This window comes from Peromyscus californicus, unplaced genomic scaffold (genome assembly GCF_007827085.1).
Source record: "Peromyscus californicus insignis strain IS unplaced genomic scaffold, ASM782708v3 Scaffold_12__1_contigs__length_115047231, whole genome shotgun sequence".
NCBI lineage: Eukaryota > Metazoa > Chordata > Mammalia > Rodentia > Cricetidae > Peromyscus > Peromyscus californicus.
The window spans coordinates 57,967,708-57,993,472 of record NW_026294413.1 but is presented as its reverse complement, the minus strand read 5'-3'; the positions used below and the strand labels follow the sequence as shown (position 1 = coordinate 57,993,472).

Below are 25,765 nucleotides of genomic sequence, written 5' to 3'. Positions count from 1 at the left end.
AGTTCAGATGGTGTTAAGAAAACTTTTTTCTTTTAAAATACTTTTACATTTTATATTAGCATTTATTAGTCATACGTGCTAATGAGTCTCATTATGACATTTCATACATGCATATAATGCATTTTGATCATACTAACCTCGATGCCCTGTCTTGTCTCGATTCTATTTCTGCTGGTACCCAGATTTTGTTTTCATAATAATTGAATTGTCATTTGGTAAAAAGAAAGATTCCTGCAATATGAAGAGAAACCAGAATACAGACAGTTATTCAGACAGTTACTCCCCTAAATAGCCTGCTGGATTTTACATCCCAAATAAGTTGCAATGTGAATTTTTGTTCTGTTTTCCATACTAAGAAACCCAAGATTGTCTGTGCACTGAGGATGCCTTCTGGGGATAGTAAGGATAAATCTACTCTGGGTGAACTGCAAGTTAAAGCTTGTGCTGGTGATGGGTTTCCATGGGAACAGGGCTTCGGAACTCTGATGCTCCTTGTGACCTTGTCCCTAGACTGAACACCTGAACATGGGTGGCCTGCGGCGGTTTGTGGAGGAGAAGATGGAGCTGCTGGAGAAGGCTATTGAGCAGTGCTTTGCTCACATGGAGCAGCCCCTGCAGGCAGGGGTCCAGGTGGCCAGAGCTTCCTACCGCCGCATCCTCAGGACATGCCTGGTGGTGAGTGGCCTTTTCCAGGGAACACCTGTGCTCTTCAGCAAGGTCACCTTGATCTCCAAATGCCTCTTACACTATCACCTCGCTTTCTAGAAAGAGCTAGGAGAAAGCAAGACATGGTTTGCTCACACCCATAATCTTGCCACTCTGGGGGATTGCTGTGAGTTCCAGGCTAGCCTGGATTATGGAGTAAGGTCCCAACTAGTCTGGGGAGACTACAGAGTAAGTCCCTATCTCAAAAATGCCAAATCAAAAGCAAGCAAGCAAGCAAGCAGACAGCAGTAGGGAAAGGGTGAAACTTCTATGTAGGAAATCCTCTACATAGAGGACTGTTCACTTGTGGCTTGTGGGGAAAGTTAAGGCTGCAGTTCAGCAGGATGAAAGCTAGGCTTCAGGGTTTGAGTTTCTTAGCTTGAGAGTCAGTTCCACTAAACATCTGGGCAAGGCACAAACCATTCAGCATGTTAAGCCCATTTAGAGGTTTCTCGACCACCTCTTCCATAGGATGGGGATGCTAGGTGTCTGCCCTAAATATCTCCTGGCATTGATGCCATTATCAGTTATGTTAGACAGAGGAGCACCTTGCTTGGCATAAGTAGTTTTCTGTATCAGTCAGTTGTGTGGGTTTTCTCGAAGATGGAGCTGTAAATGCAGGGTAGGATTCTGTACTCGGATCCAGAAGAGTCTGTTAAATCCAGAGAGTCTGTTAAAAGGCTATCAAGGATTTATTAAGATATAAAATGGGGAAGAAAATACACTCATGTATACAGAACAAAGTAAACAGTCACCGTGGTCCTCCATTCTGCCTCCAGCAGTCCCATCTCTGACCACCACCTGAGAGAGCGCACGACTTGACTCCCTCCGCTCTTAAGGGGTCATGTACGTAGACAGAAGGCCACACCCTAGGATTTGTACCCCCAAAGCCATTGGCAGAACAAATTCCCACAACAGAATTCTGAAAGGCTAGAGAGTGAAAGAAGAGTTCTGTCATTTTGCTCAGGCAGCTGTGACAAGGTATCACAGGCACAGGGGGTGTCTTGAGTAACAGGCACAGCTCAGGAGGCTGGCAGGTCAGATGTTGGCAGTGTTTGCTGAGACATATTTCCCTGACTTGGAGACAGTGGCCTGCTCATGGTGCCCTTACAGTCTGTGTGTGTGTGTGTGTGTGTGTGTGTGTGTGTGTGTGTGTGTGTGTGTGTACATGCTGCATGACTAGTGCCTTTCTCATAAGGACTCCCATCCTATTGAACTTGGGCTCTACCTTTGAGACTTCACTTTTCCTTAATGACCTCCTTAAAGGCCCCACCTCTAAACACAGTATTATCGGGTATTAGAAACCCAACACCTAGGCTTTGGAAGGGGTACGATTCAGTCTATAATGCCCATTAACTTAAGGTGTGGTGGTGACCTATCCACACAGCAGGATGAGGTGGAAGACTCCAGTAATATGTTGTAGCTGTTTTTAAAATGACTTTGAAAGTTGGGACCCTGACAGTGAAAATGTGTGGCAGGGCTGTGAGTCCCCTGTGTGGAGAGGAGTGACGTTTCCCACCTGTGGTGAAAAGCCAGCAAAACCCTTGGGAATATGTCCTTCAGCCTCATTCAGATGAATGTAACACCAATCATACCTGACTAGACCTCAGAAAAAGCCCTGGGCCGGAAGTGATAGCCAAAACCATCCATCCCTCAATCCTCCCTGTCAGAATCTGTGAAAGATGGTGGGTGTTTGCTCTCCTTTTAAGTCCTGTCTCACTATGTTCAGGGACTCTGTTTCCTAACAGTAGTTTCTACTTCATGGCAGAATAAGCCAGGTCATAAAAAGTCAATGAGTGAGTGACGCTAGGGCATAGAGTCCTGCAGGAGAGGCAGCTCTCTGAGACAGCTTGCTTGAGAAAGGAAGAGTGGCCAGGCATCCTTAGACCTCACCCACGTTCACCCACCACCGCTCCCTCCATCGGCCCTGCAGTGACTTATTTCTCTGCCACTGTAAGCATGCTCATGGTGCACCTAGCATAAACAGTGTTCCTTTGTGGTCAGAAATTGAGACAGACATTTATACACTATTACCATCTCTTATTTAACATGATGAAATAACCTAACGGTCTAAAACGAAGAGAGCAGTAAAGTGAGTTATTCTAAATATGTATGTATGACTTCATGCATCATTTTTCCCCATGACTGTGAAGCCACTTAATGGGGGAGGGGCTTGTTTGGGCTCCTGGTTTAGAGGGGCCAGTCCACCATGGGAGGGAAGGCATGGAGCTAGGACATCTCTTTCAATGATGGTGGTGGGAACTTGCAGCAGGGCCTTTTCACACCTTGATGGGTCAGGAACCAGAAGCAAGTATCACTCTTGAGAACTGGCTCCAGTGACCCCCTTCTGTTAGCTAAGCCACATGTCCTAGAAGATGTACTCAGATAACACCACCAGCTGGAGGCCAAGTTTGGAATGTTGGAAGTGGGGGAGACAGGGAAGGAGAGAGATTGTAATGTATAGTATCATATATTTTCCTATTGTGTAGCTAGTCTCTTAAAGTAAATCACTGTTTAAAGCTCATAATGGCCTCTACTGAACTTTCAGAAAACACATTTTTATCGTCCTTATTTGATCACTATCTAGATAAAATTGATTAATACTTCTTACAGCTCTCACTATATAGTAATTATTTCTCCCTCTTATTTCTGGACTTATTAGCCTGGGGAAAATACTAAAGACACATACATCCAATTGTATTTCATTAAATATTTAACAAAATTTGTACTGTACCTCAGGGATTCCTAGTCTGTAGTACATTTTTTTTTCATTTGTCCCATAATTGCTCATTTAACAAATGGTTGTCAGTCACTATTTGAGCCATTGTCAGATGTGAACATAAAGATGGGTGAGCCGCTGGGCCTGACTCACCAGTCTGACTCTCTGGCAGTAGAGACTTGTAGCCAAGGAGACAGATAAATCAAAAATTGTCTGGAAAGGTGAATTAGTGCGTTGGTGACAAAATGCCCGTGAAAAACAACTTAAGAAAGGAAGGGCTTGATTTAGCTAACGGTCGGAGGGTCCAGTCCATCATGGTGGGGCAGGCATGTTTCAGGGGTGTGAGGCAGCTGGTCACATTGAATCCGCAGCTGACCAGCAGGGGCTCCCAGTCAACCTAGAGATGTGACCATGATTGATTAACGCGTTAAGGATGTATTTAAAGACCATGCTGTCTCATTTCCATCCCAGGCTTCTTAGTAACAACCTTTGACCAATGACAGTGAGAGTCTGAATTCCCACTAACTTGCTAATTTATTGTTTAATTGTCTAGCGGAGTAGAGGAAACCAAGGTTTTCACCAGACCCTGAAAGCTGTTTGCCTGAAAAATGGTGTCTATGCCTCCAGGACTCTGGCCAGAATCGACCTGAATGGAGCCCTCTCTCAGCCCATCTATGACCAGATCGACCCTGTGTTTGGAGGCATTTTTAGGTAAAGACTCTTTCATCTTGCCCTCTCATAAATACACATCTGCAGGACATCAAGCCAGAGTCTCGGATTTAAGAATTTATTTTCTTGGCTCTGGGAGTGTAAAGAGTAGCTGGTTATTTGAGAAGGAAAGCTTTGCTTCTGGCAAAACACAAAAGCCATCTCGGTTTGGTTTACTTAAAAATTTCCCATGGTGACCTGGGGTACAAATGGAGATGTTGCTTCCAGACTAATATTATGATTGCCATTATTTTTCAAATATCTCCTACGTGCAGCAGGGGATTCGTTTTCTTAGGGATCTGAGCCCTCAGACAGGGTATTTTGATTGGAGAGTGTGGAATAAAGCAAGCACAAAGCCTTCAGAACTTTCCCCAAGTGTTAATAGAAAGAAGGGCCCGGGGAGTATGCTATCTGCTTCTGGTGCATGCATACTCATGAACATGAGTTATGGGCCGCGTCCCTTCCCCAGGCCTGTTCCCTGACCTCTAACTCTCCCTCCATCAACAGAAAGAGGTTCTTTAGATCCCCAGTGCAGCAGCCTGTCCCCAAGGATCCTTTCTGTCCCCTCTATTCTTTAAACACAATTGGGTCATGCCGTACTATCTTCTACCGCACCCTGTTGGATAGACTTAGAACATCATTCAGGATAATCTACCTCTGCTGTGCGCATCAGCGTTTGTTTGCATTGGCAAATGCTTCCGGTAACTCTACAGAGTGGCTTTGGTCCTTTCTACATGAACAAGCAGACTGTGAAGAACTGTGAAACTTCCCCAGTGTCACCAGATCATGAAAAACAACAACAACAAAAAAAAGCACCAAACCCCCCCTCCCCAAAACAAACCAACAAACAAAAACCCCCAGGATCCAAAGCTCAGGCAGGCTTTCTTCTCGGCAGCCTGCAGCTTCTTCCTTCTCAATATGCTGAAGGGAATAACCTCCCACTTCTTTTCACTTCCTTGCATCTCACCCTCCCTAATGCAAGCACTGGCAGTCCACAGACAGAGAGTTTTGAGGAGAGCCCAGCCTCTGCCTCTGACTAGTTGTGTGGTGTTGGGCATGTCAACCATCCCCCTCTGTACCCCAGTTTTCTCATCTGTAAAATAGGCACCATCATACTGACCACACAGGCCTTGAGGCCAAAGGCCTAGAAGAGCTCAGTGTCTGGCACACTGTGGGCGACCTGATAACTGTTACCTTTCATTTGTTTTTCTTCTTGAAAGTACTAAAAGAAAACCAGCTTGTTTCACAGCCACTGCCGCCGCGGTCTCTTAACCTGTACACTGCTTTCCTCTGTAGGGATGGGAAGCCAGCTGGCTCTGCTCTCATGCTGCACATAGATGCTTTCAAACATTCCCTCGAAGAGAGGATGGCAGAAATCGGGATAAGAAACGGCTGGAAATACGACGGATACAAGAGAGGCTTCCTAGTCCAGGAGGTGTGTTCCTCAAAGAGAGTGGAGAAGATGAACCATGGCTTTCCTCTCCCTGGGCTGTCTAGGACTGGGTGCATCTCTTCACTGGATGCCCTGTGAGATATAAGACGTGGTAGGATGGGGATGAGAGAAGAGGTCCTAAGACCACCATGGAGGCGCAGGACACTCAGGAGAGCGTTGGTCCATGGAGAAGCAATTAGTCAGGGCTTCTGAAGTGGTGAAGTTGACACAGACCCCAGGATAGTCACAGAACACTAACGTGTATAAAAACGTCCATCCCATAATAGGATGGTCACTAACCTCGCCATCATTTCGGCCAATTTTATGAAGGAGCCAAAGAAGCAAAGCTTAGAGAAGTCAAACATTATCGTCGTCATCATCGTTGTTATTCCTATTATCATGATCGTTTTAGGTCATTTGCTAGTGTTGACAACTCCGGGCTCTTGCCTGTGACTCACTTTCCTCCAGGTCTAACTGGAATCACACGGCAATGCTAGGAAATTACGCTGGTGCCCCTGGCCTCCCAAAGACCTCCCCTGGGTCTGTGCTCTGCTTAGAACACACCTTGTAGAGTCCGGGTACTGTGGGCCTCCTTTAGGGAATAACGATACTCTGGATAGAGTTCTTGCCCATAGGGAGCTGGCAGCTGAGCGGTAGAGATGGCTTGTGGACAGCTGTGTTAGTTACTTAAAGAAGGAAGGGTTTATCTTGGCTCACAGTTTGAGGGTATCATCCATCATTGAGGGGAAATCATGGTGGCAGCTGTCACATTACACCCACATTCAGGAGGCAGTGAGTGATGAATATGGGTGCTAAGCTTACTTTCTCCTTTTGGTGCATGACCCCACTCTGAATGGAATACCCACATTTAGTATATGATTTCTATAGACCAGTTAACCTGACATTTAATATATGATTTCTATATGACATTAATGTATGATTTCTATAGACGAGTTAACCTGACATTTAATATATGATTTCTATAGGTCAGTTAACCTGACATTTAATATATGATTTCTATAGGTCAGTTAACCTGACATTTAGTATATGATTTCTATAGGTCAGTTAACCTGACATTAATGTATGATTTCTATAGGTCAGTTAACCTGACATTTAATATATGATTTCTATAGATCAGTTGACCTGATCTACATAACCCTTACAGACATCGCAGAGGCTTGTTTCCTTGGTTATTCTAGATTCTGTCAAGGTGACAATATTTGTCACCACAACAGCCAATCCTAGCACAAGGCGGTGTGTGTGTGTGTGTGTGGGGCACACACATAGGCACACCTGAGTGCCTCTGTCAGAGGAACCATCCCAATGGCCTGGTGTTAACATGCTTTCTCAGATAAGTGCCATCCTGGGAGGCCTGGAGGGCCACATCCTCCGCAGGAAGAGGAAGATCTACGAGTCTGTCAGCAGCTCCATCCAAAGCGACCTGAAGCCCTGCTATGAAGGTGGAGCCCAAGGAGGCGCTTCCTGTTCCTGGTTTCCTGGGACCCTATTTCCTATCAGCTTCCTGCTCTGCTGGCATCTTTATAAGAACCATCCCTCCAACCTAAGTTCTTGTGACACTCTCAACCTACACACTGAAACAGTTGCGGGATGCAGGGAAAGGAAGCGAGGGGCCTCCCTATTGCCTGAGCCCCTGGGCTGTAGCTTAGGATGCAGTTTTCACTTGTGGCTTCTTTAAATGCTCTTGGGTCAACTCTCAGGCCCCTTCTTGAGTTTGTTTTAGGAAGTGGTTTTGTAACCTGCGTGTAATTCAGTCAGGTGTTGTTTTTTTTCCATAACATGTATATATATGTATGTACGTGTGTTTTTCTGCTTGCTTGCTTGCTTGCGTGCCTGGGTTTTCTTCTGAAGCCACAGATTTCTCAGCAAGTCTCTGCTGTCATGTGACTGTGGCTATCTTTTTTTCTTTGTCAGAGGCAGCTCAAATCACTGGTAAAAAAGCGTGTGAAAGAATGAAGGATGTCATCAGAAGAGGAGTGGAGCGGCAGGTGGCCGAGGGCATGTTTGAGAGGGCTCAAGAGAGGATGTGGCACCAGTTTCAACAATTGAAGGTACTCTACGTCTGCAGGGGGAGGTCAGTCCTGGGGAGGGGAAGTGGGGAGCTGGTCCAGGAGACACAGTAGACGCCTGGGCCAAGCAGAGCTGGATGCCTTCAGCCCGGGCCTAGCCAGTGTCCACAGTGCTGAACATCCTTTCTTCCCTGCCACCAATCACGACTGTTGGCTTCATCATGGGGCTGTGACTTTAGAAACAACTCCTTCAGCTCTGTCCTGTGTCATGTCTCTCTGCAAAGCCATCCATAGGAGAGGGGTCATAATAGTTGGTGAGCGCTTGGGTCTTTGTGTGCATTCCCTCACTGGATCCCCAGCAAGCCTGTGAGGTGGGTACTATTGCTGTATCCCTTCTATGCATTAACAAACCCAGGCAGAAGATGAGTCAAGAGGTCACAGCTACTGAGAGGCCGAGCTAGATAGAGTTCAGGACCAGGTGACGTGGTGCCGGTATCTCCAACAGTAGCATAATCTGAAAGCTATAGTGTCTTTTAATAAGGAAGATAGCTCAGCTCCACACAATTGTGGCAAGTAAATGTCAGAATATAACTGTAGATTAGTGAGTGGTTGGACCTGGTACAGATTCAAGTTTGAGCCCGTCTGTTTCTGAAGTGGTTCCTAAACGTCCTCTTGGACCAAAGTATCTGTCACCTGTATACATCAGATGGACATGTCTTGGTTCTAGGTCTCTTGGCTTGCTACCTCCTCCCTCCCAAGTGATAGAAAACCTTCATCATAGTCTCATGAGCCCCGCCCTGGCTCCTCCATCCCACCCACCAGAGGAAGCTAGATAGAAGTAGTGTCAGGCCAACCCTTCACGAACCTCCCTGAGACAGTCTATCCTGCTTCTTCCCAACTCCCCCTCACTTCAGTTTTAGTCTCTGTTGTATAAAGCAGGGAACTTCCCTTGGACTAGGTGAGAGCTACCTTGGTAACTGGATCGTTAAGGTGCTCAATGAAACAGTGCACTGAAAAGAGACTGATACACTGACTATGTGCACATATAGCTTAAGCCATAGAAATGTAGATAAATACAAAGGAGTAAGATTATCTTGTGCTCCATCCTCTGACCTTTTTCAAAATCAAGAACATTAGTCAACTTTTAGTTATTTAAATATTTTTGTTCTACTGAATGGATGGAATTTTGTTTTGTACATATTTAATGTGAGAAAAGTTCTTGTTTTTAAAAACGGACCTCTGGGCTGATGAGATTGCTCAGCAAGTAAAGGCACTTGCTGCCAAGCCTAGTGACCCGAGTTCAATCCCCAGGACCTACATAGTGAAAGGAGAGAACTGAGTCCTACAAGTTGTCTTCCAGTTCCATCTGTGTGCCTTGGCATGTGCCGTCTCCTTCTATCAACTAACTAACTGAAAATAAAAATAAGTGGATCCCTTTATAACATTCTTATAAGCTGAAGAGCAGAAGACTATTCTACCGAATGTATTGATCAGTCTCTGCTAAATTCATCAGTTTGCAGTGTGTTAGGTTTTATTGCGGTGAAGAGACACCATGACCACAGCAACTCTTATAAAGGAAAACATTTTATTGGGGCTGGCTTATAGTTCAGAGGTTTAGTCCATTATTGCCATAGTGGACATGGTGCTGGAGAGGTAGCTTGAGAGTTCTACATCCTGATCCTCAGGCAACAGGAAAAGAGTGACACTCGGCCTGACTTGAACATTATTAAACTTCAAAACCCATCCCCAGTGACACACCACCTCCAACAAGGCCACACCCCCTAATAGTGCTCCTCACTATGAGCCTATGGAGGCCATTTTCACTCAAAATAGCACAGGTGGCTTGCTGATTTGTCTTCAGTCTGTAGTGAGGTAGCTACATCTGGTTTAAGGAGCTATAGCTCCCCCACTCCTGATCTTACAGACAAAGATGCTGAGGCTGAGTGAGCTTAATTTACTAGCTCAAGGTAGGGACCCTTGTTCGGCCATTGAAGAAGAAGTATAAGGCTAGGAAGTGAGGAGATCTGGGTTCAAAACTAGAGTCCACCAGGCTGGAGAAAAGAGTCTTGGTGTCTGTCACAGGAGACAAGAAACAGAAGAGGGCAGACAATGGTTTTAGGTGCTCAGAGGGTTGAGAACAGCAAGAAGACATTTCTCAGGCCTCTGGGGAGAAGAGTGGTCCCGTCAAACAAGGTGTGCTGCACAGAGCAATGCCCACCTAGCACTCATGCAGGAGAGGACGGAGCGTAGTGATGCTGGATCTCTCCTTTAGCTCCAGATTCAGTGGGTCACCTACAGAAGATAGCTGCCATGCATCCTCACAGGCAGGGAAAGAGATGCAGAGGCAGGTGGGACCAATGGGAATGCTTTCCTGATGATAACCCCTCTGGGGTCATTGCCAGCTGGGGTTGGGGGTACAGGGAGGTTCATTTTTTATAACTCGCTTCCCCTTAGGCTGCTCCATCCTAACCGATCTGATGTTGTTGTCATGTAGCACGGAATCATTGAGAAGGTCAAGGGAAGCATCACTACCATGCTGACCCTTGCTGCCCCCCAAGGAGATGGTCTCTATAAGGAGCTTGCAGGTAAGTAGAAAGCCTCTTGAAGGGAGGGCAATTGTGTAGTTGCCCCTGGCTGAATTCAAAGACATCTGAGTGGGACTGGAGCAATAGCTCAGCAGTGAAGAGCACTGGCTGCTTTTCCAGGGGACCTAGGTTCAAATCCCAGCACCCACAGGGTGACTCACAACTATCTGTATCTCTAGTCCCAGGTGATCCACTGCCCTCTTTTGACCCCTGTGGGTACTGCACACACATGGAACACACACACACACACACACACACACATACACACACACACACACACACACACACACACACACACACACACACACACACGTATGCAGGCAAAACACACATACATATTAAAATAAATAATAAAAATTTAAAAGCACAGATGTCAAGGTGAGAATTTCTAGAACAAGTTACGCAGATGATGATTATAACTGTCCCATTCAGCAAAGACAAGTACTCAGACTCAGTGGGTGCCATCTTGTGTAAGTCTCCCAAGTACTCAGAGATACTAGCCACTGCTCCGTCTTTTCAATGCAGAAAAAGGGACAGCCTAGGCCATGCTTACTCCCAAGTTTCCATAGCTAGCAACTGGCAAACAGCAACCCACAAGCTCCCCCTCTGTCTCTGTAGCCTTTCTTCCAAGATGCTGCCTCCTTAGAAAAGATTCCATCTCCTGGTGATAGAGGAAAAAGAGTCTCCTGATATACCAGAACCCTGGGAAGGTGGCTCCACCTTTCTTCCCTGCCCAGAGCTTCATTGAATTACCTCATACAAATGAGATGGTGGCCAAGTGGGGAAAAAAGTAATCGAGAAATTTCGAGCAAAACTTCCCCCGTCTTTAGGCTCAGTATACCGGGAATCTAGGCATTGGCCTCTCAGCCTCATGTGTGCACAAAACGGCACAGATGAGGTTATGAAAGCAGCGTGTTGGTAGTATCGCAAGGCAAGACAACGCATGCCTCTGTGAGCACAGCACAGGTTGTGGTAGACACATGGTTTGAGGGCAATGGAGCAACTTCTGGAAGCCGGGAAGCACCTCAGCCCAGGGCATGGCCATAAAGAGCAATCTCCAGAATGTGTTGGGGAGAAGGAAGCAAGCCATGTGGGAAAGCATGCGTGGCATGTAGCCATTTGTGAAGGATGTCTCCCGGAGGACTTGAGTTTCATAGAGTCACTGTATCACAGATTGCCTTTAAGGGAATCATACTTGCTGAAGGTCTTCCAACTGTCCAGGCCTTGCCAACAGGGTACTGCTCCAAGTTTCACCTAAGTTCTACCTGCCTGGATGAAGCCTTTTTCTCTCTCCCCCACCAACACCAAGTGCACATCATGAAGGAAGACCGTGCCAGATGCCAAGGTTATAAAGAGGATCAGATGGCAAACTGTGTGTTCAGGTATTGCCTGGTTTGTCAGAATGGATCCTTCAAGACTGAAGAGCACTCATTTTTCCCCCACTTAACAATAAAGTCACAAAAATGTTAAAACACACAAATAACTAACCAAACAAATCAAAACCAAGCCAAACCAAAACAAAGGAAACATATAAAATAAATACCAAACTAACCACAGTGAGGACATAATCAGAATGCAGATTGAAAAGTGAAAATCAGCCGGGCGGTGGTGGCGCACGCCTTTAATCCCAGCACTCGGGAGGCAGAGCCAGGCGGATCTCTGTGAGTTCGAGGCCAGCCTGGTCTCCAAAGCGAGTTCCAGGAAAGGCGCAAAGCTACACAGAGAAACCCTGTCTCGAAAAACCAAAAAAAAAAAAAAAGAGGAAAAGTGAAAATCTTCAATGCCAAAAGAGAGCAAAGCAAGTTCACTAGGAATCGAGGTTGGGCAAGGACAGGAGAGATCTGTCTGGAGGCAGACAGATGTGGGCAGATCTGACCGTGTCCTCTGCCTGTGTCTCCTCTCACCAGGCTCTGATGAGGCCTAAGTAAGGTCCCAGAAGGTTCCCAGGGCTTCTTTCTAAAGATTTATTTTGACTGTTTGTGTGTGTGTGTGTGTGTGTGTGTGTGTGTGTGTGTGTGTGTGTGTGTGTATATGTATGTACATATGTGTACACACATAAGTGCAGGTATCCTTGGAGACCAGAGGCATGGGATTCCCCTGGAGGTTGTGTACTGCCCAGTGTGGATGCTGGAACTTGAAATGGGATACTCTGCAAGAGCAAACCTAAGGCCCTTTATCCACTGAGCCAGCTCTCTAGCCTCCCAGGGTGTTTTAAGGGGTAGGATCCTTTTAAGTGTGACCTCCCCAGACCCAGGTAACAAAGAGACTCCCTGGCTTTTTACTTATGAAACAAGGAGACAGGATTCTCTGATTATCCCAGATCTTATATCCTTATAAGTGACAGGGTTGCTGAGGGCTTCATCTGGGGGGGGGGGCGTTCTTAAGAAGACATTGACTGTGCATTCGTGTCTACTTCTCTGTAGATGTCAGGAGCGAACAGAAGGAGATGGAAAAGCTTCACAGAAGCCTGAGGGAGGTTGCCGAGAATGCGCAGCTGCGGAGGAGCATGCAAGATTTCCTCCTGCAAATGTCCCCCAGCAAAGCAGGCCCCCATGGAACAAAACTTTAGTTTGGGGCACTTAAATCTGAAGAGATGAAAAGAAGCCTGGAGTCAAATAACCGGAATTATTGCTGTTTTTGTTTTGTTTTGTTGAAACAGAATAAAAAATCATTTCTCATCTCTTGGACATTATATATAACATAAAACTAGTATATCATTATTTCTGGTGTGATTTCCCTTTACAGCAAAAAATGTGTTATCCTGAGTTCTGAGTGGACTCTTGGGCTCTAGAGATAAGAACCTCATTCTTCGCCAAGGACTGATATTTACACGTTAGGCAGCTTAAACGCCAAGCAGAAAGTTATCAAATTGTTCCCACTTTAACTGTGGCGAGACTTTTGAGGACGAGGCGATGCTGTCCGTGGAAATAAACCCGAGACCAGGGTGTTATCACTTTTCTGCAGCTGTGAGAACACACCCTGGCAAAGGTAACTTAGAGGAGGAAGGGTTGTGTTGGCTCCGAGTCTAGGGTCTAGAGTCTAGCTTGAGGAAGGAGGGGCTCCGCTTACATCCCCTGCAGTCAAAAAGCAGAGCCATGAATGCTGGTGCTCAGTTCCCCTCTAAACAGAAATCAGCTGGACCCTACTGTGCTCGGTCTTTCTGACTGGTATTTTAAAGAAAATTCCACGTCATGAAGACAAATAGGTACCTGGAATACAGAGAAATGTTTTTTAATAGCAATTTTAATTTGTCAGTGGGTTAATTCTTCAGTTCTACAGTCTTGAAGGATGGTAGTTTATTTTTAAAAATCTATTTTATTTTTTAATGTGTGTGGGTGTTTTGTCTACATGTATGTGGGTGCATCACATGTGTCTGATGCCCATGGAGGCCAGAAGGGAGCACTGGATTGCCTAGAATTGGAATCACAGATGATTTGGGTGCTAGGAATCGAACCTGAATCCTCCTCAAGAGCAGCCAGTGCTCTTAACCACTGAGCCATATCCTCAGCACCCAGTACTTAAAGGCTGCTTGCAGGGTAAGAGCTGAAACTGAACCAATGAACTTTGTTTTCAAATTCTGTTACACTAAAGTCCATTGTGCTGTCTGACACACACACACACACACACACACACACACAAAGCAGGCCTTTCTGTTTTTTTTCTAAATCCTCCTGCCTCCGCTCCTAAATTCTGGAATTACATGTGTGCAGCACCACATCTGGGTTATCCTTATGCACTGTGAATGCATTGAAAATACTTGTTCACTAAGTTAAGCAGGTATTCTAAATGCTGACACCTTTCATCATACAATATCACAAAGTCATATTTCTTAATACCTCCACCAGTGTCACCAGAAAAGGCCTGAAGCAGTGGAAAGCTGAGAGTGAGCACAACTTTGATACAGTTTTGGTTTTTCCCCTAAAGACTCACCTCTTCATTGGCCACAGATACTGATAGTTGTTTGAAGTGAAAGGTTTATTTTCAGAACAGTTTCCATTGTATGATCAATCCACATATGATCAATCAGTTTATTTATCATTTCCAGTAAAAATAGACTTCATGTGAACAGAGTCAAATTCAGTCCCGTAAGTACTTTGCAGTAGCAGAAGTGTATCAAGTATATTCCCCATTTTGCTACACAGAGTAATAAAAAGGCACCGGTGAGCTGGGCAGCAGTGGCGCATACCTTTAATCCCAGCACTTGGGAGGCAGAGCCAGGCGGATCTCTGTGAGTTCGAGACCAGCCTGGTATACAGAGTGAGACCTAGAACAGGCACCAAAACTACACAAAGCAACCCTATTTCAAAACAAACAAAAAGTCATGGGTGTAAGGGTCAATGATTAGTAGAATTAACAAGTTAGTCCATTACATTAAGGAATGTTGGGGTTGGGGATTTAACTCAGTGGTAGAGCCCTTGCCTAGCAAGCTCAAGGCCCTGGGTTCGACCCTCAGTTCCAAAAAAAAAAAAAAAAGGGAATGTTTCATTTGAAACTGTTTTTTGTTTGTTTTAGATTGAAAGTTCATGATAGTAAAAGACACAGCAATATGAATGTAGCTTGAGGTCACTGTCTGGAGTGTAGCTTGGGGCCACTGCCCTAGTCACTAGTAAGGTACAGGCGGCTCTACCTTCTTTTTTTTTTTTTTTGTACACCTTTGGTGAAAGTGTTGGTCTGGAAAAATGGACAGACGATTCCCTTTGATCCTTTGTTTTTACTTCTATGTGTTACAAGCATAGTCACGTAATATTATATACAGTAACAATACTAGAGTTATGTAATATTATTTGAAGGTTGAGTATGATAAATTAGAGACATAAGTATATAAACCCCAGAGCAACCATGAGGAAAAAAGAGCAATCTGTCTAGTAAGCTAATTAAGAAAATAAAACAGAAATTTTTAAAATGTTCAAAAAACACAGCAAAGGTGGGGAGATAGAGAAAAACAACAGATGTCATAAATAAAAAACAAATACTCAAGTGGTATATAATTAAAACTTAATCATACAGTCACATTAAATGTAAATGGTCTAAAACATTTATTTAAAGGCAGAGATTATTAAATACATTAAAAATGTGTTGTCTACAAGGAATCCACTTTAATGTAAAGATGTCAATAAGTTAAAAGTAAAAATATCAAGAGATTTTTTTTTCTACACTATAAGTTCATGATAGTGAAAGACACAGCAATGTGAGTTTAGCTTGGGAGTCACTGTCTTGAGTGAAGCTTGGGGTCACTGTCATGGGTGTAGCTTGGAGCCATTGCCCTGGTTATTATTAAGGTTGTCATTAACATCAGACCAGTGAATTTCATGTTCTCAGTGCCAAGAGGCTGAGGAGTGAAGAGGTTGTGCCTGTGATTAATCAAGAGTCAAAACAAACCTTTGCATCATTAAGAGAGTGAGAAAAGATTTGCGTGTCATACTGCCTACCAGCCACACATCCCAAGAAGGTGCCCACCACATCCATTTACCTGGAAGGGTGAGCTCTTGCTTTGGAGAGGGAATGAACTTTAGTCTGTCTGTCTGTCTGTCTGTCTGTCTGTCTGTCTCTCTCTCTCTCCATAAATCATCATGAATTCTTTTTACACTGTGGGGAACTTGAGTTGATTTAGACATGAAAGAGTGCAGAGGTTCTTTATCAATTACTTTAGGGTACAGTGAAGTTATCAACTGTTAGGATTGGGATGTGATTGAATACCAAGTACATAGTTTGGGGAGGCTATGGAACCTTTGAGAGGTGGGGCCTATCTGAGGGAAATGGGTTATTGGAGGGCTAGGCCTTGGGGATGATAACCTGACCCTGCTTTGGGTTGACCTTTCTCAGCTCCTTGTTCTGTTGAGATGTGAGTAAGCAGCTGTCACCATCTGGCCACCACAGGGTCATCTGCCACCATGTCCTCTCAATATGATGAGCTGTATCCTCTCAGACCATGAGCCAAATCAGCCTCTTCTTCCTTAATTGCTTCTTTCACTTTCTTGGTCACGGAGATGAGAAGAACAGCTGACCTGTCAGCCTTTCGTCACATGTGTAAGTTGTCAGGGGGCCTCGTTTGAGGGCACGTTCTGATTCAGCAGGTCTGGGCAGGACAGGGAAATGCAGCATTCCAACCAATTCCCAACTCCATGTCTTTGACTAGTGTGATGGTTAGTAATGTTGATTGTCACTGTGACAGGCAGGAGAAAGGCTGTGTCCTTGAAGGGGTGTAGTTAGAAGTTTCTCCAGTCCTGCCTGGGCCCTGCAGTGCCATGGTCTGCTTATAAAATAATCACACAGAGGCCTAATATTATTTATAACTGCTTGGCCATTAGCTCAGGCCTACCACTGACTAGCTCCTTAAACTCAGCTCATTTTTGTTAATCTATAAATCACCACATTTTCCACGGCTTTACCTGTGTGTCCATTACATGCTGCTCCCTGGATGGCGGGCTGGTGTCTCCTGACTCAGCCTTCCTCCTTCCAGAATTCTCTTTGTCTGCTTATCCCGCCATACTTCCTGTCTGGCTACTGGCCAATCAGCGTTTTATTAAACCAGTGTACAAAAGCATTATTCCACAGCAAAGGGGTGTCTAGAGTGGGTTAGCTGAAGAAGGAAGAGCCATCCTGAGTGTGAGTGGCAGCATTCCGTGGGCTGGGGTTCTGGGCTGAGCAAAGAGGAGGAAGGGAGCTGAGCATCAGTATTCCTCTCTGTTTCCTGACTGTGGACATGATGTGACAAGTGGCCTCCTTTCCTGCTACCATGACTCCCCACTTTTGCAGACTATACCCTTGAAACTTGAGCCCAAAAAAACCCTTTGTTAGGTACTAGATCACAACAATGATGACAATGACAGTTAATACAGGTAGTGAAGGGAGGGAATCAGGAGTCCCAGATCCAGTGCCTACCTCTGCCTGGTCACCTGGACAAATGACCTCGTTGAACTATAGCCTCGCATTCTAAGAGACCAAGCTGCCGTGTGCTGAAGGCTAGGATCTTCCTTTTGGAATGGAAGTGGGACTGGGTTAAAAAAAAAAAAAAGAGGAAAGAACAGACGGAGGCTCTGTGTCACTCTAGGGCCAGCAATTTCCAGAAAATGCTAAGACAGTACCACTATGGACTCATGCAGCTGAGCAGCCTCAGAGCTGCCTGAGATCCCTTTCCAGCTTGGCTAATTCTTCCATTCCTGAGTTCCCACTGGGAGGGAACTGCTGTGTCCTTGAAGGTTCAGCGATGTCCAGCATCCAGCTAATGACAGCCCCACCCCAGTCTCTGGGTAGTGCTGTTGCCTCTTCATCGTGAAGGATTGAACATAAAGAAGGATTGAGGGCTGGGAGGGGAGGTCAGGAGCCACTCTGTGGTCTTTGAACAAATACCAGGCTCTTACAGTAACGTGAGACTATGTGAGTGCCTGTGTTGAGCTGAGATTTGGAATGTCAGCATGACGAAGCCCTGGAAGCCTGCAGGACTCAGAGTGGCTACTGGTGTGGGCCTGGCTGGGGTTTCAGCCCTCTGCAACGTGCCCAGAGCCTGCTGCAATGTTTCATCAGCTTGGAGACCAGTCATGCAGTGGAACTGGTTCTGTACCCAACTTTAGGAGATGTAGCAGGGAGAGGACTCCTCAGAGAAGGAGCCATGCAAAGAATCCCCTGTAGGCAACATGCCCTCTCTCTCCAGAACTAAGAGGAATTAATGTACTATCTTTTCAAGGACTCTTGTCTCTGTAGATATTCTACTGATAGCTTTTACATTTCTCATTATTTATTTCTTTGTGTATGACTGCTTTGCCTTTGTGATGGTTTGAATTAGAATGGCCCCCATAGGCTCATATATTTGAATGCTTGATCCCCAGATGGTGGAACTGTTTGCAAAGGATTATGAAGAGGTGTGTCAGTGGTGATAGGCTTTGTGGTTTCAGTTCCTGCCACCATGCCTTTGCTCCACCACCATGGACTCTAACCCTCTGAAATTGTAAGCCCAATTAAACACATTTTTATAAGTTGCCTTGGTCATGGTGTTTTATCACATCCATAGAAGAGTAACTAATACAGCAGCATGCATGTATGTGTACCATTGGCACCACTGGCACCTGCAGAGGCCCGGAAAAGCTGTGGGATCTCCTGGGCATGGGGCTGTAGACAGTTGTGAGCCACCATGTGAGTATTAGCTAGAAGCAGAACTCAGGTCCTTTGCAAGAGCAGCAAGTGCTCTTAACTTCGGAGCAATCTCCCAGCCTCCCTGCTGACTTATTTGAAAACGATTTCTGTGAATGTAGAGAAGACAAAAGACCACAGCCCCAGTCTGAGCTGTAGTTTTCCTTTCTTTCTTTTTTCTTTTTTTTGAAATACAGGAGATAAATATAAAAAGTAAAGTTAAAGCATTGGAATGTGTAACACGAATCTTAAAAGGTCTTATTACTAAAAAAAACCCAGAGCCAGATATTGAGGTGAAAGCTGAAAGATCAGAGAAACAGAACAAACCAGCCACATTCTTACCTCTACAAAATCCTCAGTCTCAAGAGAGAGACTTGCTGTTTACTCATGCCTTGTATACCTTTCTGTGCCCTGCCATCTTACTTCCTTCCTAGTGCTGGGATTAAAGGTGTGTGCCACCACGCCTGGCTCTGTTCCCAGTGTGGCCTTGAACTCATAGAGATCCAGATGGATCTCTGCCTTCCAGTGATGGGATTAAAGGCATGTGCCACCACTTCCTGACCTCTATGTTTAATATAGTGGCTGGTTTTGTCCTCTGATCCCCAGGAAAGCTTTGTTGGGATACACAATATATCATCACAGGAATGAATGCTGAAGGAAAACAGGTTTTTGGCGTGATAGTTGAGAGTTTAGGGAGCTCTTGCTTATGTAAGCCTTAAAGAACTATCTGATTGTTAAAAAACAAAACAAAACCAAACAGTAGAATTCTTGCATGCCTTCCTTTGATAATATACAATCCAAATAAAAAAAATAAAACTTCCATTTTGCATCAACTGTAACTTATGCTTCAGAAAAGAAAAGAAGGACAATAATTCATCACCCTTTCTTTCCCTCTCTTCTTTAAAATTTTTGTCTGTTTTTCACAACAGGATTTCATTGTGTAGCTCTGGTTGTCCTGGATCTCACCCTGTAGACCAGGCTAGTCTCAAACTTAGTGATCTCCCTGCCTCTGCCTCCCAAGTGCTGGGATTAAAGGTGTGTGTCGCCAATCCCAGCTTCTTCTTCTTTTTTTTTTTTAAATTTTATCTGTGCAACCTCCTTTCCTTTCTTTCATTCTTTCTCAATCTTTGTTTTTTTCTCCTTTCCTCTCTTCCTGGAATGATACATGCTGAAATGTCTTTACTCTTAGGCTCCTTAGACACCACATTTCCAATTCTCGGTTACTACCAAACGCATGCATGGAATGTTCTTTCTCTTCCTGACCATAGCAAAGTAAGTGGTAAAATCCGTCGTGAGGCAGCACTCAGCACCAAGGAGGGTGTTTATCATACGTTTCTTTCAGAAGTTGGGGAGGCATCAGAGGTCACCGGGTCGGCAAGCCACATGATGGAGGAGACCCTTGGTGTGGTAATCCTGTTGGGGAAAGAGTCCCAGGCTGTGATCACACAAAGTCCATGGTGGGACTTTTCGATTCTGACAGCCAGTTCTAGATGGCCCAGTGTTGACCCAGGATACTGTGGTTTGGATGAGAAATATCCTCTATAGACCAATGTATTTGAATACTTAGTTCCCTGGTTGACAATACTGTTTGGGGAGGTTATGGAATCTTTAGGACACAGAACCTTACTGGAGGAAGTCCATCACTTGGGATGGGCTTTGTGGTTTTATAGCCTTATTCCCTGTTCACTCTGCTTCCTGTGTGTGGATGAAATGTGATCAGCCCTTCCTACCATTATGGACTCTCCCTCTGGAACCCTAAGCTAAAATAAACTTTTCTGTAAGTTGCTTTTAGTCATGGTATTTTATTACAACAACAGAAAAACACCTAATGCATAGACCTTTTGCCTATGGAGAGAATTCTACATCTCCTCAGATAATTCAGAGAAATCCAGAGCTTTCTTCCTGTAACAGTCCTGCAGGTATCTGCAACCCAAACCTACTCTGAGTGATTTCTTTTCAGAGCTGAACCCGCCCCTTTCTTGTCCACCTTGGACCCTTCAGCATCCTTGTCACAGTTTCTACCAGATACATCTAGAACCAAACATGATGTCATGTATGAAATTTGTCAATGCAGAGTTCAGGGACTCTGTGACCTCCACACTTCTGCTCCATCTTAAAGTCATAATGAGTCATGTAAAGTAAGATTTTTTTTTTTAATGTGGCCTGGGAAGGCTGGTAGCCCACATCCTGTGCATGGGAAAGAACATTATTCCAACAATGATGTCTGTTTTACATTTATCCCATTACTTTCTTCTTCTTCTTCTTCTTCTATTTATTTATTTATTTATTTTAATTTATTTTATATATATAGTGTTCTGCCTGCAGGCCAGAAGAGGGCACCAGATTTTATTATAGATGGTTGTGAGCCACCATGAGGTTTCTGGGAATTGAACTCAGAACCTCTGGAAGAGCAGCCAGTGCTCTTAACCTCTGAGCCATCTCTCCAGCCCCTCATTACTTTCTTCTTAAGAGTTTTGGCCCCAAGTCTCACTCTGTTCTGACTAGTTTCTTTTGATTGAATGTTTGACTACCAACTACAAATTGCCCACATTATAATCATTTCATTATCTAATTCTCAAGCAAAATTTGGATCATCTGAGTTCTGAGATACATCCCTTAGGAAGCAACCTGGCTCCCTGAGTTTGACAATACAAGAAGCTCCAGGTTGGTCCCTTGAGGTAGGCCAGGGATGCTCATCTACCTTACAGCCTATGACTCTGGGCCAGTGTGGGAAAACCTAGGCTGTCTCTTGCAATTCATCATCCACACACCTTCTGGAGAAAGAGCTAAAATGAGCCAGGGAGACAAAGCAGGTGGTTGGACAGATTCCACGATGGGCAAAGAGTGGGGAGTTCCAGAGGCCCCTGCTTCCCTGACTTGGAGTCAGCGCTAGCTGTCAGCAGCTGGACACTGTGGGGACCCACATGACAATTAGTATCCCATTTGTCAAGAGCTGTCAACTCTGAAAAGTAATAGCAATGGCTGACCTTTGGGGAAGCCCGACCATGTTTTTTATAAAGAGCCTCTCTCTCATAAATACCCCTGAGACAGGGAAGCCAAAACTAGGAACCTGGTTTTTCGAACTAGGAAACCTGGGTCCAAGAGGTCCCAAGACTTTACCCACAACCACAGAGCTGGGAGGCTACCTGGCTTGACACTATCTTCTCTTCACAGGGCCCTTCTGAGGGGTGCTGCTCAGGAAGCCCACAGCAAGCATTGACTTTCTGCTTCCCCTGAACCCATTTCTGAGCTCTTTGCTGGAAGAGGACACACACAAGACAGACGGAATCCCAAGAAAGCGCTAGAGTGTATGTGTTACAGTCTGACATGGTTCATCACCAGGAATGCAGAACTGATGGGGTTGCCTTGGAGAGTTCTCAAGTGTGCAAAAATGTTGTCTCTTCATATTTAACACTCAGAATCCACTTCCTTTAGTTTTACTGATTTAACTGTGGGCAAAGCCTAGTTAACCCTCCATCATGCTTCCTGTTACCTTGTGTGTGTGTTTGTGTGTGTTTGTGTGTTGTGTGTGTGTGTGTGTGTGTGTGTGTATTGTGTGCATGTGTGGTGTGTATGTGTGTGTGTGTTGTTTGTGTATGTATGTATGTGTATGTGTGAGTGTGGTGTGTGGTGTGTGGTGTGTGGTGTGTGTGTGTGTGTGTGTGTGTGTGTGTGTGTGTGTGTGTGTGTGTGCATGTGACCAGCTGCCATAAGCTCATGGTTTGAATGGAAAAAAATTGGTTTTGAACATTTTTTTTATTATTTTAACAGCAATCAGTTTTTACTTATTTATTTGTTGGTTTATTTGCATGTGTGTGCACATGTGGAAGTAAAATGACAACTTGGCAGAGTAAATTCTCTTCCTCCACCACGTGGGTTCCAGGGATCAAACTTGGGCCATCAGGCTAGGGAACGAGCACCTTTGACTGCGGAACCATCTCGCAAGCTCTGGACTGTTCTGATCTTAGGTGACAAGAAGATGTGACTTGAGCTGTCTGAGGATCTTCTGGCCACTAAAAAGAAAGCCTGCCCCCCTGCTCTCCTCCATTATCAGGAGGCCCCTTAACTACCTGGGGCTTTTTATTCACAACAAATACAGTAAACAAGTGAAATGCCCATAAAGGAGGGATAAACAGGGGCAGAAAGATGCCTTAGCTATTAACCACTGGCTGCTTTTGCGAAGGACCCTGGTTCAATTCCCATCACCCATGTGGCGGCTCACAACCATCTGTAACTTCAGTTCCAGGGGATCCGATGGCTCTTCTGGCCTCTCTGAGTTCCTGCATGCATGGGGTGCACATACATGCACTCTGGCACACATCCATACACAGGAAAAGTTAAATAAAGAAGTTAACAAATTGTGGTCCATGCACATAATGTTATACTATTCAGCAAAAAGAAAGGGGGAAAAAAAAAGCAAAGATTTAACCAGTTAGTACAGATAAACCTTATCCTGTGAGAAGTCAAATGAACCAGAAACAAAAGAGAAGAAGAAAAGTCTCCTGGCTCATAGCCACTGGGTTTAAAACAGAACACAGATTCCTCACAGTCTGACAATCCTGTGCCTAGCTGTGGGCCTCGTGCAGAAAACTAGACCTTGTCTCAATCAGTATCGTTAATTATGGACGGTGGAGGAGAGGCTTGGCCGGTGTCTTGTCACTTCTCTGCTGCTGTGATAAACACCATGACCAAGACAACTAACGGACGGAAGGGTTTCCTTTGGCTTACGGTTCCAGAGGGTTAGAGTCTTAATCGTGAGGAGATCAGGGCAGCAGGCTGTAGACATGGAGACCGGAGCAGAAGCTGAGGGCTCATATCTTGAACTCAAAGCTGGAGGGGAGAGAGAGAGAGAGAGAGAGAGAGAGAGAGAGAGAGAGAGAGAGAGAGAGAGAGAGAGAGAGAGAGACATATACAGAGACAGACACACACACAGACACACACACAGAGACAGACAGACAGACAGACAGACAGACAGACAGACACACACACACACACACACACACACACACGAAGCAGGCTAGGCTCTATTTTCAAAGCCCACCCCCAGTGGCATACTTCCTCTAGCAAGGCCACACCCACACCTACCCAAACAGCACCATCAACTGGGGGCCAAGTGTTCAAATGCCAGAGACTCCAGGGACATTTCTCATTCAGTCCACCACACTTGGACTGTGCTTAGAGCTCCTCTCCCTCCTCTTTGTCCACATCTGTCTTCTTCCTCTACTGCTGAAAGCAGGTCAGTGTAAGGATCATGGGGAAGAAATGGTGTCTGTTTTAGACACAGTTGGTGTTATGGTTCGAGTCTGAAATTCCCACCGCAGGCTTCATGGTTTGAATGCTTGTATCCTAGTCACTGGTGCTATTTTGGGGTGCCGTGGAATCTTTAGAAGGGGGAGCCTGACTGATGGAGCTCACTGGGGCAGGCCCTGGGGAGTCATGCCCAGCCTCCACATCCGGCCTTGTTATCTGCTTCCCAATTGGCCATGTGTGAAAAGCCTCCACCATCCCCTCTTGCATCTACCACATCTTCTCTACCAGGGTGGTTTGAAGTCATGAGCCAAAGCAAGTCTTTGCTCCCTAGTTTGGGTCAGCTACTGTGGTACCAGAAGCATCAAAGGTGAAGAACAGCACAGGATAACCAGCTCTTAATGACTGTCTTAGTCCATCAGTGTTCTAAAACAGGATGCCTGTGACTAGGATCTATAACAAACGGAAATGTATTTCTTCACCACCTGAGACCTGAAAGTTGAAGATGAAGGAGCCAGCCCCTGGTGTGTTCTTACAGCGTGATCACATGGCAGGAGGCAGGAGAGATTGAAGGTTGAGTCTTGCCATGTCCAGAAGCAAGCAAGAGGAAGAGTTTGTAAGCCCTTCCTACAGTGGCGTTGACGCCTATCATTCCCACCGGGCCCCCGCCTCCCTGCACTGCCGTACTGGGGATTCAGTTTCTGGGACACGAACTTCCAGCCGTAGAACTGACACACTGCATTTCTTGCTGATGCATACGAGTCTGCAATGACGATCTGTGAGTGTCACATTCTGAGCACACATCTGGCTAGTTGGAAGATTCCATTCCCGGGGATGTTGGTGAGTTGGTGGGTGACAGAAGCATTCTTTTGGTAAGGGGTAAGATGGGGGGGGGGGGGGCGGTGATTATAGGCTCAGGCTCCACAGCCCAACGGCCTAGGGCTGAATTACAGCTCTGCCATTTACAGACCGAGTGACCCAAGACAAGTCACTGATCTCTCTCCGTAGATGGTTACAGGAGAAGCACCTGCCTCACATGGCTCCTGCGAAGTGTCCTGAATTGTATTAGCAGTGTCCACATAGGCAGATCCAAGCTAACTACAGATCAAGACCACTTTTTAAAAAGTCACTGTCTGTGCTGAATATGAAAATGTATTTTTATCCTAGTTCTCAAGCCAATATGGTGTGGTAGCTGCTTATGTGGCATGTGTATTGTGCTGGGCAGTGTATGTAACCTGGAGATGATTTAGACAGGACAGGATGCTGGGGGAAGTGGGGATTATGCAAACACCATGCTGTTTTATACCAGGCACTTTAATGCCTGAGGTTTTGACACTATGGAAGAGTCCTGAAGCCAACCTCAGGAGGATAGCAAGAAGCCACTATATAGGTTCAGCGGCTTGGTATATGAAGAGCATTTGGAATAGTGTACATATACATAATATATATATAATATAGTATATAATATGTACCATAAAGTGCCCCTTCCTCTCCTCCCCTTCCTCCCTTTCCTCCACTTCCTCCTCCTTATACAATTACTGCCTTTTTTCTTCCTGTAAAACGACGTCCTGCCAGAGCTGCCTCTGGGGACAGTTAGTAAGGAGGTCACTGAAAACGACTTCAAATTTTCTGAGCTAGTGAGGGTTGGCAGTTGCACTGTGGGCAGCATTGAGTTTGGCAAACTCTCTCTGTTCAAAGCCTGACCTTGAAGCTGGTGGGGCTTCTCATGTTTATCTAACAAACAGAAACTTACTTATGAATGTTACCTTCTGAGCACTGTGGTCCAGATCCACCGTGGGATCTAACTCTGTCCATGGCTCACACTGGGTTGTTTTATGGAGGGGGGAGGAGGGACGTTCTCTGATGTTATCTCACTTTTCCCAGTGCTCTTATCTGATTGCTTTTTAAACATCTGGTTGGCTCTCCTTTTAATCTTTTTTTTTAATTTATATTTTATTGTGTGTGTCTGTATTGTGTGCTTACATGTGTCTATGAGTGTACACCTGTACACATGTATGTGGGGGACTGAAGTCCAACTTGGATGCCATATCTAAGGAGGATCCTCTACCTTGGGAGTTTTTAGACAGAGTCCCTGACTTGCCTGGAACTCACCAAATAGGCTAGGATAGCTGGCCATTGAGCCTATCATCGACCTGTCTCCACCTCCCCCAGTCCTGGGGAGTGTGGCACAGTGTGGGCCACCACACCATTTTTT

General features: G+C 45.3%; 1 protein-coding gene across 1 annotated transcript in view; it reads left to right on the top strand.

The window, feature by feature from the left end:
* Nuggc (nuclear GTPase, germinal center associated) overlaps nucleotides 1-12,745 on the top strand; it is a 46,402-nt gene extending 33,657 nt beyond the window's left edge. Inside the window, exons 12-18 of the mRNA XM_052731843.1 lie at nucleotides 511-675; nucleotides 3,978-4,135; nucleotides 5,429-5,567; nucleotides 6,916-7,024; nucleotides 7,497-7,633; nucleotides 10,086-10,176; nucleotides 12,600-12,745. Of these exons, the coding sequence (XP_052587803.1) occupies nucleotides 511-675; nucleotides 3,978-4,135; nucleotides 5,429-5,567; nucleotides 6,916-7,024; nucleotides 7,497-7,633; nucleotides 10,086-10,176; nucleotides 12,600-12,745 (945 nt within the window). The remainder of the gene's footprint in view (nucleotides 1-510; nucleotides 676-3,977; nucleotides 4,136-5,428; nucleotides 5,568-6,915; nucleotides 7,025-7,496; nucleotides 7,634-10,085; nucleotides 10,177-12,599) is intronic.
* The last annotated feature ends 13,020 nt before the right edge of the window (nucleotides 12,746-25,765 follow it).